This window comes from Embiotoca jacksoni, unplaced genomic scaffold (genome assembly GCF_022577435.1).
Source record: "Embiotoca jacksoni isolate LCO1_2020_lvr unplaced genomic scaffold, fEmbJac1.0.p SCAF_13, whole genome shotgun sequence".
In the NCBI taxonomy this organism is placed as follows: domain Eukaryota; kingdom Metazoa; phylum Chordata; class Actinopteri; family Embiotocidae; genus Embiotoca; species Embiotoca jacksoni.
Window position 1 is genome coordinate 4,940,062 of NW_027185263.1, and position 13,574 is coordinate 4,953,635.

At 38.7% G+C, this 13,574-nt stretch overlaps 1 protein-coding gene across 1 annotated transcript; it reads right to left on the minus strand.

Moving 5' to 3' along the window:
- Positions 1-807: 807 nt before the first annotated feature.
- Positions 808-13,364, minus strand: LOC138196187 (sodium- and chloride-dependent betaine transporter-like). Its single transcript, XM_069145987.1, has 14 exons — positions 13,146-13,364; positions 12,855-12,989; positions 12,399-12,539; positions 11,250-11,331; positions 10,794-10,926; positions 9,541-9,675; positions 9,342-9,445; positions 7,336-7,460; positions 6,371-6,483; positions 6,147-6,284; positions 5,005-5,107; positions 4,776-4,876; positions 4,073-4,243; positions 808-1,485 (listed from the first exon to the last, which is right to left on the minus strand). The coding sequence occupies exons 1-14, from the start codon at positions 13,333-13,335 to the stop codon at positions 1,378-1,380; spliced, it is 1,779 nt and encodes a 592-aa protein (XP_069002088.1). The 5' UTR covers positions 13,336-13,364; the 3' UTR covers positions 808-1,377.
- Between the last annotated feature and the right edge of the window lie 210 nt (positions 13,365-13,574).

The following is a 13,574-nucleotide window of genomic DNA, read 5'->3' on the forward strand; positions in this document are numbered from 1 at the left end:
TGTTTCAATATTTTTAGCCAAGTGTTTCAACTATAATGCATACATCAAGCTATTTCAAATGTTTATCTATCACTTTCACTGCAACTTTGTTGTACACTACCAACTAATTATCACTTTTTTCCAGGAATTTTAGCCATTTATCCTTTACTTTTAGATTTTGGTTTATTTTCGGTTAGCTACTGAAATATTCATTAGGGTTGGCTCTTCTGCAACATTTAATGTTCAGATATTTAAGGGATGTTTTTTCTAATCTAGAAGTATTTTCTTTCTTTTTTTCAGTGATTTTTGCATACTTAAGCCCAGTTACAACAATTAATGCGTACTCAACTGTTAACCATTTTATTGAAGAATAATGACATCCAAACTCAAATAATCAGTGCACACAGCAGTATTGTACTTTGGACATGTTTACTGCATATGATTCTTCATCGAATTATCCCTGACTTTGCCTCTTTATCTTATTTAATAGCATGTGATATTCAAAGTAAGTCTCTAATTCTTCTATAAGCCAGCACTGAGGCCAACAGCTTTATAACTTGCATGTGTTTCAGTGTTTCAAATGGTGCAGTCACGTGACTTGTCTGAACAAACATGTTGCAGTTAAATCTTTGTTCCTGGAAATATGTATAAAAAAAAAACTACTGAAGTCCCCATTTTGCTGTTTTAACATTTGTGTGGAAACTGATTTACAGCACAGTTGTCAAGTCGAACTTGAGAAGCACAAAATAAAACAACAAAAAAATAGGTTAAAGAATTATGCACAACATAAAAAACATAATGCCATTTTCATCAGTAAATTTACTACAAAAACAAAAACAGGAGGAAAATCATAAAGATCATATACAGACACATTTAAATGCAACACACACTTGCACTTGCTGTTTTCTTGCAAACTGTTGGCTCCAAATGCACATTTGAAAGGACATTGCACTGCCTTTACTACATGTTCTAGGGGTGCACTTGTTATTGTGTCCCTAAATGCCCTTTTTTTTCATCTGTTTTCTTTGATGAGGGTATGCATTATCTTTCCAATATCATATTATTTAATCCCTATCGATATAATATAGATATGTTATCGTATTGTCATGTGTTGACTGATATAGATGTTAAAGATTTTCCAGTTATACAATTGGATAAAATATTTAAATCATCTGTTGTAGAATAACATTTCACCGAGAAAATGTAAGATTTCTTCAAAGAAAATGTAAAATGTTGCAGATGTGCTTAAAATCCTTGTGCTCGATGGGCTACTCCTGCCCAGGGTATACTTGTCTCTTTAGACCATTTTAATTCTTAAATGTGTGATTACCAAATTACAGAACACCTCTCTGCTGAACAACTTGTTTGTGTTCACTGCGTGAGTTCCCCAGTGTGGGATCAAGGTTTGAGCTCTGTGGGGGCAACGCTGCAATTGGCTTCCAGTATAGGAGAGCATTTTCGATCCAAGGGGAGGTCGTCGACAGGCTGGCAGAGCAGTGAGAAACGCTGGGGAAAGAAAATATACAAGAGTGAAGTGAAATTCATTGAATAGGTGAAAATAAACTACTCGGAGTTAGAAAAAATATTACTCTGCATTACTGAATCCAAAGAGTAACTCACCTATCTTACATGATGTTGTTTTACAGTATAATGTCAATAAAACAGAATTAAATGTTATCTCGAAAAACAAAATTAATCTTACAATCAATCATTGCGATGTGATAAGTTTCCCTGTAAAACACCAAACTCAGCAATGCAGTAGTACGTTTTTTAAAACGGTTTAACTTTCACCGCCTGTTGCTCTGAACTCCAAGCTCAACGGTCCTTTCTGAAGACAAGTTTTTGAGAAAAGAGTTTACAAATATACAGTGGTGTGAAAAAGGGTTTGCCCCCTTCCTGATTTCCAATTTTTTTTTGCATGTCTGTCACACTTAAATGTTTCAGATCATCAAACAAATTTAAATATTAGTTAAAGATAACAAAAGTAAACACAAAATGCAGTTTTTAAATGAAGGTTTTTATTATTAAGGGAGAAAAAAAAAATCCAAACCCACATCGCCCTGTGTGAAAAAGTGAATAAGAAATCAGGAAGGGGGCAAACACTTTTTCACACCACTGTATAGTTTCAGTTTCAGGAAAGCCTAAATCATTTACAACAAATCCTGGGCGCTTTAGTTTTTTAGCAACTGCTACTCAAACAGGAGTTTTCAAACCTTTTTTTTTTTTGCTGTAGATGAATATACATTTGGGCCCTACTAAGTATTTAAAGTAAAATTATGGAGTATGTGGGACTGACTCTATATAAAATATAGAGGCCATGTTCATTGCTAAGAACAACAGGTCAGTTGACTTAAACAATGTGAATCAATGTCTGGGGCTCTGGAGCTCAGATGGAACATGTGAGATATCCTGTTGAGATACTCTGGTGAAAGGCCAGAACTATTCTTGTACAAAGCCAAGTTGTCCCATTACAACAGCCAAGACTTGAGCAAGGCCATCAAAAATGCAGCTGTGTCATTCATCCGGTCTCCACAGCTTCAAAGGAATGGTCTGACTCAATGTACCACCCTGCATCTGGGACACTTGTGTAAAATGTAAATAAAAACAGAACACAATGATTTGAAAACCACATAATAGCATGTCTAATTAAAAATAGACCGAAGACAACATATCCAATGTTGACACTCAGAATTTATTATTGTTTTTTGGGGAAATAAATTTATAAATTTATAAGGTCACAGACGATGGCTTTCGAACTGCGTGCTGATAACAAGCTGGGTAGTTACTCTCCTCTTTAGCCCAGAGGATGCAGTGTCAATGATTTCCCCCCCAAAAAAATTACAAATTTTTAATAGCCAGACTACAGGACAGTTTTTCCACTTCGCCTCAGTCCATCTTAAATGAGCTCAGGCCCAGAGAGAGCGGTGGCACTTTTGGATCACGTTACAAATGGTTTCTTCTTTGCATGGTAGAGTTTTAACCGGCATTTGTGGATGCAGTGATGAACTGTTCCTGAGCCCTTGCAGTGATTTCCACTACAGAATTGTGTCTGTTTTCAATGCAGTGCCATCTGAGGCCCTGGAGATCACAGCCATCCAATATTGGTTGTCAGTCTTGTTACTGGTGGACAGAGATTTTCCTGGATTATCTAAATCTTTTAATAATTTTATGTACCAGAGATGATGAAATTCCCAAACTCATTATTCTTAATTTTTGCACTATTTGCTAACACAGTCTTTCACAGTGGTGAACCCCTCCCCATCTTCACTGCTTAGAGACTGCTTCTCTGAGGTGCTCTTTTTATACTCAATCATGTTACTGACCTGTTGCCAGTCAACTGAATTGGTTGTGAGATATTCCACCTGAGGGGTGTGCTACGAAGTACAGAGATTAGTGGGTTAGCGAGGTATGTTGAGACTAAAGCCAGTGTCACAAAGGTGGCTCTCTTTTAAGATGGCGAGATCACCTTCGTAACTTGTAAACTTAGCCTGGTCCGAAACAGGTTATGTTCGAGATATCGGATCAAAACGTAAGAAAGTACCGCCTTCTGACCAATCAATTCTCTCTGAAAAATGTCATCACCAATTGGAGAAGATCAAGTGGCGCTCGCTGCGCGGAGTGAGACGGTCCTCTACGGGGGCAGAGTGTTCAGAGACCGACAAACATCTGTGTCTTTCCCTGTTTATTTTTATATGAGATATAGATTAATATCATTGTGGTTTTTTTTTTTAACTGATGTCATCCAACAACAGCGACTAATTGATACACTAAAGCATTGCACTTGTATTTATAAGATGTCGGTTTACATGATTTGTATCTTTGCTTTCTGTTTTTATTTACACTTTACACAGTGTCCCAACTTTTTGGGAAACGGAGTTGTACAATGTACACAAATAAAAACAACTTTTCCGAACTCTGTGAACTCAATAAATGTATCCCACACAGCAGCACTCAGATTGCAACTGCCAACAAGACCAACTTGACCCTTATCTGTGTCAGAAGTTGAACGTTTTTCTCATCAATATGCCTGAGTAAATTCTGTTTTTTTCCTGATGCTGAACGTAGCAGTACTTTTAGACGGGATCATGCTCACCTGTCGAAGAGATCCTTTTCCTTGGATCATTTTATGTAGTACGAACAGAGGGATGAGAGAGAGAGAGACCGTGGCAATGAACCAGCCCAGGATGTTGGCCCAGAGTGGATAAACGTAGGTGTTACTGAACTTAAGGGGGGAATATTGTACAATAGAGAAGATGAAAGTGGCCTGTGATGAGATGGGACAAAGTGGATTAATGTAAGATTTCTGTAATTACAAAAGAACAAAAACAATGAAACTAAAAGACATCTTAGAAAACTGACTGGAATTAACCTCACAAGTTCTTCAAGAGTCATTACTGACCATATTTAAATGGTAGATGCAAACCATATAGAACCATATCAGAATATCACAAGAATAAATCCTTTCACGCATACAAATGAAAGGATTGGCACTTGCATATTATTATAACTTGTTACAGTGGTAATTGAGTTTGGGTATTTGAGGTGAAAAGTTCTCCTGGGAGGTTTTTAAAGAGTGCCATAGTGTTCTCAAATTACAATAAATAGCTGTGTATTCCCAGCTGTTCACCTATGTGTCTGTTACTCCTCTGCACATAATTCTCCCTTAGGTGGTCCTCCCTTTCTCTCATGAATGCACACATTTTTTAACGAACCATATATCAAAAGGAATCAGACACGAGCAAGATAACAAAACACATGGAAGAAACAAATCACTTCCTCAATAAAAATGTACTTACAAAAGTGATGGAGGGAGTGATGTAGCGCCAGGAGTACTTCATGAACGGGTATGGGCGATAACCAATCATGTTTGTGATGTTGTCATAAAAACGGTCAGGACCTTCAGGTGAAAAAAAAAAGCTCAACTGAAAATAGTTGCAATAAAATTTTTTTTTTTTTTTTTAAATATGAAGAGGATCTGTGTCTGTTTTGTTACAATATTGGTTGGCTGTATTGTCTAGGACTTACCGTAGACCCAACCGATGCTGATAGACTGGCAAAAGGACAGGAGGAGCAGGGTGGTGCCACTGCAGACATGGTGGTCTAACAGCTGGAGCAGGTACATCCCCCCCTAAAAAGAAAGGGCAGAAGTCACAATAATTATCAATATATACAATGATAAAATTGGTTTTGGTCTTCCTACCCTTTCAGTTATTCACTTTGTTCCCTATGCAACTTCCTCCAACCACCAGAGGTCCCCAGTCTCTCCCTCTCTGTGTGCCCTGTATCCTGCCTGCCATGCCCACGCCACCTGCTACCAGTTCCCCAATTGACCCCACCTGCAGTCATCTCACACAGACTATCTTCTCCCTGCCACAACTAGTCACTGGATCATAAGTCCTGCCTCACGTCTAAATCACAAGCTTTCTTCGCTTGGTGTCTAAACCTGAGTTTCTTTGGACATCTTAAGTATTTTCTCAACTTAGTATCTTGCCAGGACTTCGGACTCTGCATTGCTCCCAGTATTGTGTTAACCTGCCTGCCCTTTGTAAATATACATTGTAAGTGAAGTCCTGTTTGCTTACATCTACCTCAGTGTTGTGCGTTTGGGTCCTATCCCTTGCTGAACTGTAAGAAAAGATCATTCTTTATCTTCAAATCAAATTTTGTGATTGCATGTCAGCGACATAGTTCCGGCAAGGACAAAGAAAATGTACACTAATTGTGGGATTATTCCTCTTTCCATTGATGCTAATTATTCAAAATAAATTGATTAAAAACTAAAATAATTAACCCAATCATGACCCCACCAAATCCTAACAATATTATTAGGGCCCGAGCACCGAGTGGTATTTAACGGTGTTGTCAGTCTTCACTAAATGTGATATAATGACTGTTTAATGTTGCATAAAATAAATTCTTTCACAGCCCTTCCACTCCTTTTTGCTAATAAGTCATGTAGATAAATTACGTCTTCATCTTTTGTACTAAAGATTAAGACCTCTAAATTGTAGGGGGTTCATTTGTGAAACACGACATCTGAAAACTGTTGAGAAAACGTTGCTTTCTGGCACTCTTGAAAGTAAATCAAGTGCTACATAGACAAAATGAAGAAAATATCTAAGGAAGGTTTTGTTAACTCTCTAGCACGGTGTTTACTGTATACAAACCTCTGTGACCAGAGAGAGTCCAAACAAGCAGCAGGTGCAGCAGATAGCCAGCAGAAGCAGCTCACGTCTATAGCCTTGCTGCAGGTGATTAGGGAACAGATCAACCACTGATGTCATCAGACACTCCAGACCAACAAACTGGAAGGAACCGATTGGAAGAAAAGGAGTTAGTGCTTCATTCCTTCATTCTTTTATTTATACATACAGAGAGGTTCAGTTGGTACCTGACTATCCAGCCCGAGCAGAATGATCATGAGGAAGAAACACACCGACCACACCTGAGGCATGGGCATCATGGCTACAGCACGTGGGTAAACAATGAATGCCAACCCCGGGCCTACAAACACACGTCATGTAATTATATATGACGTGAACATAGATTACAGGCAACAGTCAGAAATGCTAGTTATGTTTAGATACAACAGTATTTTATTCCGACGTCTGTGTGATGAGGATTTTAGAATCTGGACGAAACACAAAGTACAGCTGAGGATAGTCGGGATGACATCAGTATATAAACTAGAGAACCGGACAAATTACAAACTTAACCAAATGATAGCACAGCAGAAAAAGTCCAGGGATCACCAAAGTCAGCGGGTGCAAATCCGTGGAGTAGATGAAGATATTTTACAGGATAAAAACTCTTACCAGCTGATGGTGCTAAAGATAAAGTCAGAGAGTGTCATATTGAGAGACCTGTACTGAATTTCATGACGATCTTTTGAATAGGACCCCATGTGGTGGACCAACTGTCTGACCATGAGACAAAGTGACATCTGTCTCTTTGCTTTCTTGTTTCAAATGTAAATAAATTGAAGATTGATTATTTGCCTTTGTGATTGCCAAAAAGTCAAAAAGTCACAGATTACCTAATGATTTTTCAAAATCTAGGTCAAGATTATTGTCAATAGGGGCTTTGATTAATATTTTTTGTCTTTAGCTTTGTATTCCTACTGCTCGCTAGTTAGCTAAAATCACGCTCACCTGAACTGAACTGCAGGTGTCATAATAAAGGCAAAATATCAAAGAAGAAAAAAGGAAGGTTATCAACTCTGCTTCTTGGACTGAAAAATAATGGAATACAGAAAATCACCCCATGATTTAACAAAATTTCCAGAAAGGGTGAAGAGGTAGTGTTTATACAGGGTGCAGTGTTTGACTATTTATACCACTTTAAGTCAGTACTTGCCTGACTCTGCCACTTCAGAAATATCCACTCCTTGTTCGTATGTCATGAAACCCAGAACAGAGAAAATGGCAAAGCCTGCCACTATGCTGGTGGCACTGTTCAGCAGACACAAGTAGAAACAGTCCCTGAAAGAAAAATGAATACAACTGGATTGACCTTGGACCGCCAAAGTGTTATCAGGTCATCCTTGAGTCCAAACAATTGTTTGTGCCACACTGGAAGAGTTATACTCAAGGCGTTATTAGATATTAGATTAGATGTTGCGTTCATGATAGGAAACCGATATGAACTCACAGTAACTAGACTTTTGACAAACAAATGTTATCGGTTCATCTTTGTGTCAAAGATGAATGTTTGTGCCAAATTTAAAGCAATTCTCTCAAGGCGTTCCTGAAATATTGTGTTCACGAGAATGAAATGGGCGGATAAGGATGGGCAGAAAGTTCTATCAAGCGTGACCTTTGACTTCTGATTACTAAAATCTATACATGTCATCCTTGCATCCACGTGAATGTGAGGTCACAGTGACTTTGAGCTTTGACCTCCAAAATCTAACCAGCTCATTCCTTAGCTAAAGGGAGTGTTTGTGACAAATTTGAAGAAATTCCCTCCAGATATTCCTGAAATATCTTGTTCACAAGTGTAGCGGACAGACCCAAACATTCCTTCCTCCAGGTCAAACAGCCATCCACCCTCTCAACAACCCTTCATCCAGAGACGCCATGAAGTCTGACCTTTCTCCTCCTCAGGACCACAAGTGTGGACCTGGTACAAACCTTCCATTACCTTCGAGACCATAACAAGGGAATCTTTTGTGATTGCATTTTCTATTTGATCAAACAAAACCAAAGAAATATCTCCAAAATCAATGAAGCAATCTGATGAAGCAGACCCCGCCCCCCCCCAACCCCTCACAGGCCATGGATGTGGTCAGCAGTTACGCTGTGTCACAGTTAGAGTCGTGTTAATTTTTAGTAATGTTGTGTTTCAGTCTCACTTAAGTCACAGTCTTAGTTTGTATTAAGTTTTTATCTTTTGTTTTGTTGTTCTAGTTTTTGTTCTGTTGCTGTCTTTGTCGTTACTGCGGTCTTTATTTTTGATAAATATATTTTTCTTACAAAGCAGCATACTGGACCAACTCTGTAACCCAAAGCGTACAACCTATTTGTTTAAGCTAAGGAAGAACAAGTGCCATGAGTTATTTTGCAAATACAACATTCTACACAAGCATGGGTCAATGTGAGGTTACAGTGACCTTGACCTTTGACCACAAAAATCTTATCAGGTCAATGTTGGTACCAAGTGAATGTTTTTGCCAAGTTTGAACAAATTCCCTCAAGGAGGTCTTGATGTATCACGTTCACAAGAACGGGACGGTCAGATGAGGGGAATGTAAGGTCACAGTGACCTTGAACTTTGACCACCAAACTCTGATCAGTTCATCCTTGAGGCCAAGTGAACAACTGTATAACATTTGAAAAAAAATTCCAGCTCGGCATTCCTGAGATATCATGCTCAGGTGACTGTATCAAATTGGGGTCCCAGGGACCTTGACCTTTGACCCCCAAATCTAACCAGTTCATCCTTGGTATCAAGTGAATCTTTTTACCAAGTTTGAACAAATTCCCTCAAGGCGTTCTTGAGTTAGAACTGGACAGACGAATGGATGGACTACCCGAAAGCATTATGCCTCCGGCTTTGGCGTCCACGGGCGTAGAGGCATGAAAAAATAAAGACTCAGGTGCTGTAGCAGTCGATGCTATTATAAAAAAAAGAGTAATTTGTACTATTACATAAAGAAAGGTGATAGAATTTTTTTTTTTTTTTTTTTTTTTTTTTTTCATATTGTAATCACAGGTCCCCAAACTATTTCGATCTTTCAAGACTTTTTATTTCACTTTTGCCTCAATTATGTAAAAGGTAAAAAAAAAAAAAAAAAAAAAAAAAAAAAGTCCTTTGTGTTTTAATAAAACTGGGTTGTTTTGACAGTGTAGCACTGCATTTACCTGTAACAATCATTGTTGTAAGTGTTGTAACTGCCAAGAGAGGTGAGGAAACCAAGGCCGATAGCATAAGAGAAGAAGATCTGAGTGCCAGCGTCCATCCACACCTGAAAAGGACCATTTGTATATTTTTTTTTTTTATGTGAATGTCTCTGTAAAGTATTTTGTGATTCTGGTCGAATAGTTGAATCTGTCTTCTTACCTGGGCATCTGAGAGGCGAGATATATCAGGGTAGATGTAGTAAATTATCCCATCCATTGCCCCTGGTAGGGTAACACCACGTATGAGCAAAACAAACAGCATGACAAAGGGGAAGGTGGCGGTGAAGTAGGCTGCCTGAAAGCAAAGAAGAAAAAGAGGTCACCTTTGGTCATCAGACCTAACCACCTAACCCTAACCATATTTGAATTGTTTTATTCGTGGCTGCTCTCACACACTGAGAGTCAGAACGTCTTACTGTGAGTAAGACTCTCGCATACAATTGAAAACACATGCACATTTCTACAATAATTAAGTAAGTGATGAAATCAGGACCTGATGAAAAGTTAACTGTAAATAACACCATGTATGTTTTATTTTGAGCTAAAGATGGCTTTGCTGACACTGCAGACCAACGGGAAACGGCAGGAAGGAGAATGTGTGTTGAGCAGAAGACAGAATATTTACGTTATTAACACCCCCGACTGGGTACAAGCTCTTACGTTGGTTGTATGTTTAAATAAAATGTAAATCATCAGTTTAAGTGCCAAAGTTCCTTTGGCAGGGTACGCTACATTAATTGATTGAATAAGTAACATAAACTACATTAAGGAATTAACCATGTTTGGCAGTATTTATGAATTCAGATCTAGATCACAAGACTCTTCTTTTTAAGGCCACTTTGAAAAGTATTGCAATACAGAGTACAGACTTATCCATAAAAACACATGAAAATGATATGTCAACAATCATAAAATACTCAAAACATGAGCAGGATTGGCATAAAGGTATCAGTGCAGTGGTGCAGGCTGCCTTATGCTTATATGAATATGACTGGATTGTACTAATGTTTTGAAAGCAACTGGTACTGTAACAAGGAGCCAGATGATGATACATGAATAAAGCAGATCTGACAGGTGTGTTCCCAGGCTGGCCTGTACTTACACAGTGCCTTCAGAGAACATCTGATGAAACTTTTAACAAGATCAATAGTTTTTCAGACTATTAAAAACATTGTTTGCAAACCCTCTCCTAATGAGGTATTTGTTTGAAAACAATGCTAAATATGAACATAGTTTTCAGAAATCTTCTGGAGTTACTTTGCCTTTACATGTTTGTTTTTTACTGTCAGAGTATTGATATTGTGCTTATCTAAAAAAAAAAAAATGCAGGCACTGGTCATTTAATAACTAGCAATGACTTGAATATGATGTTAATATAAGAAAATATTGAATGTTACATTTCAGGCAGCTGACCTTTCCAGTTGACTTGATGCCCTTCCAAACGCAAAAGTAGCAGATGACCCAGCTCAGGATGAGACACAGGAGCAGTTCCCACCTCAAGCCGCCCACCTCCTCGATGCCACTGGAGATTTTTAAAACCCGATGCCTGGCGAAATGAGCGGAGCAATGGTGGGGGGGGGGAGAGAGGGACACCAATAATGAATGACAGGTAGAGGGGAAGGAAAATGAACAATTGGGAGAGCTGACAACGGAGTGCCAAGACGAGAGGATAGATGAGTGACAGGAAAGGGAGGAGACCAAATCAAAGACGAGCTAAATAAAGGTGTGGGTGGGAGTGAAGGAGACGATCTGAAGTGATGGGGAAGGCTGAGGAAAGAGAAGGTAGAGGGAGAGAGAAAAGGAAGGAAAAAAGATTGAAAGAAAAAACTGCATTCAGTACAAGATTGTGTGAGTTGACTAAATGCTTACTGCCAGAACTCCACAACTGGAAGAGTGATGTTCACTCTGGATGTCATGCTCATATTCTGATGGTTCGAGTCCAAGCATGAGTCTGGTGTAAGAAAATGAAACACCAGAAATGTAAACAGGTTCATTTTCAAAGTACAAATTGTATCCTACTGCTTGTATTTCATATTTAATGCAAAGATCTTGCAGGCCAGACTCATCACAATTCAAAAGATATGATGGAAGTTCTTTGATTTGAAGTTCTTCGAGCAGGTTTTCATACTGTTAAAACCACTTTACCATCTCAGGCTTTAGCCCTGCTTCTCTTGCTGCTAAAAGAGCCTCAGATTTCTTTATTCTGAGGTCTGGATACTTTTTAAAAAAACAGTAATACACAGAACAGCAGTGGGTCTTACTTCGGAGAAGCCTTTATTATTACTGGCCTTTACATACATATATGCAATTCCCTGGATACGCCAGAGAATTGTGAAGAGAGAAAACTCTTTTGGGGAGGCACTTGACAAGACTGGCCAGTTCTGAATCAGATTCCTCTGGCAGGTATTGTTTCCTCCCAGATGCAAAGCCAGGGCCAGCAACTTTGTCCTTAGCAAAGGGGTCCTTGGACTCTTCTAATCCCTTGCCATAAAGTGGACATTTTGTGTCTAACCTTCCTAAACTACTCCATGGTGCTCATTATTTATTTATTTTTAACATTTAAAAAAAATATTTGACTAGTATGATGAGAAGTTTGAATGGTATGCTTATTTGCAATTGCTTTATCTCCCTCATTACTGATGAGTACAATTTTATTTGTCATGATCACCATATCATATCTTTGACTTACTTCACTCTGTCCCGCCTGCCTTAACAACCTCCTACCAATCAAAACTATAATAATGTGTCTACTAATGTTGAAGTGACAATGCCAGATAAACTTTATATGGCTCATTTTACATGATGCCCCATTTTAGCTGACTACATTACCTTAAAAACAGCAAAAACAAAGACTCTTATTTGGCAGACTGTACTTTGTATTTCTATTAGGCTATTTCCTCTAACTGAATATCAAAATATGAAACGTTAGTGTTGTGCATTATAGAAACTGCTGGATTACAGAGAAATTAGTCAACATTTTTGTTCTTATTACTGTTCATATAGTTTAACAGAAACTACCTGTGTTCCAGTCGTGCCCACATGTGGCCCAAGGCAATTCCGCACTGAAGGACGAGAACAGGTAAAAGAACGCCCATGCCAGGATGATGATATAAGAAGTTGCACTGAATAAAATGATTAAGTGACTGGCGTAGCCCATCCCTGCGAAAAAGAAAAGTAGAAGTGAGCACAACACTTCAAATATTCGGGTGTTGCACGGCACTTTATAAGTAACAAATGTCCTGTGCACAAAGAAATTAATTTCGATCACTAATATTATGATGAGACTTCTGTTCCAAACCAACAGGTGACAGAAGGAGTTATACACAATATTCTGTGCGTAATTACGCGCGATGTCCAGGTGAAAAATAGACCGACAAATGAGAAATATGACGAGACTTTAAATATATTTAACTTGACGTTTCAAAGAAATATATATTTTTTTTAAAAAGCGTTTTTTTTTTTTTTTTTAACTACCTTGGAAAAGCGGACAAATCTTTCTCCAGCAAGTAATTCCCCCCTGGCTGGTGTACTGCCCCAAGGAAGTCTCGAGGAAGAATAAGGGGATTCCGCATGTAAATATGAACAAGATGTATGGGATGAAAAACACACCTGTAAGAAAGACATGATTTTTCTTATTCTAAATGCACAGAAAGCTGCAATGCAAGGAGATAAGAAGAAGAAGAAGAAGAAGAAAAAAAAAGGCAGATTGATAACATGCACTTGACAACTGAGAACAGCGTCTCAATCAGTGTAAAAATCACCCACCTCCGCCGTTTCTATAGCACAGGTAGGGGAACCTCCATATATTCCCAGGTCCGATGATCGCGCCCATCACAGTCAGGATAAACTCGGTTTTGGTCGCCCACTGCCCCCTTCCCTCCACCTCTTTAGCCTTCTGTGGGTAACCGTTTGGCACACGGACTTTGGAGTCGCCATTCTCTCTGTTTATGGCCATCTTCACCCCCCAATTTAAAAATCCGGAACCGTCAGTCTCCTATTAGGTAAAATGTCCTTCTGCATAAATCTTTTTGCGCAATCGCTAGAACCGAGTGTCATGTAATTGGCACACACTAATATGGAGCTGAGGATTGCTGAGGATTGTCGTGTTGTGAAAGCAGCTGTGATAGTGAAGTTACCGCGTATGGTGTTGGCTGAGGGTGAATTTTTAAAGTTGCAGATATGCACATGTGAACA

Coding starts and splice junctions, on each gene's coding strand:
- LOC138196187 (XM_069145987.1), bottom strand. CDS start 13,335: ATGGCCATAAACAGAGAGAATGGCGACTCCAAAGTCCGTGTGCCAAAC. Junction 12,540..12,854: donor GATTTGTCCGCTTTTCCAAG/GTAGTTAAAAAA, acceptor TCTTTTTCGCAG/GGATGGGCTACGCCAGTCAC. Junction 9,446..9,540: donor CTCGCCTCTCAGATGCCCAG/GTAAGAAGACAG, acceptor GGTCCTTTTCAG/GTGTGGATGGACGCTGGCAC.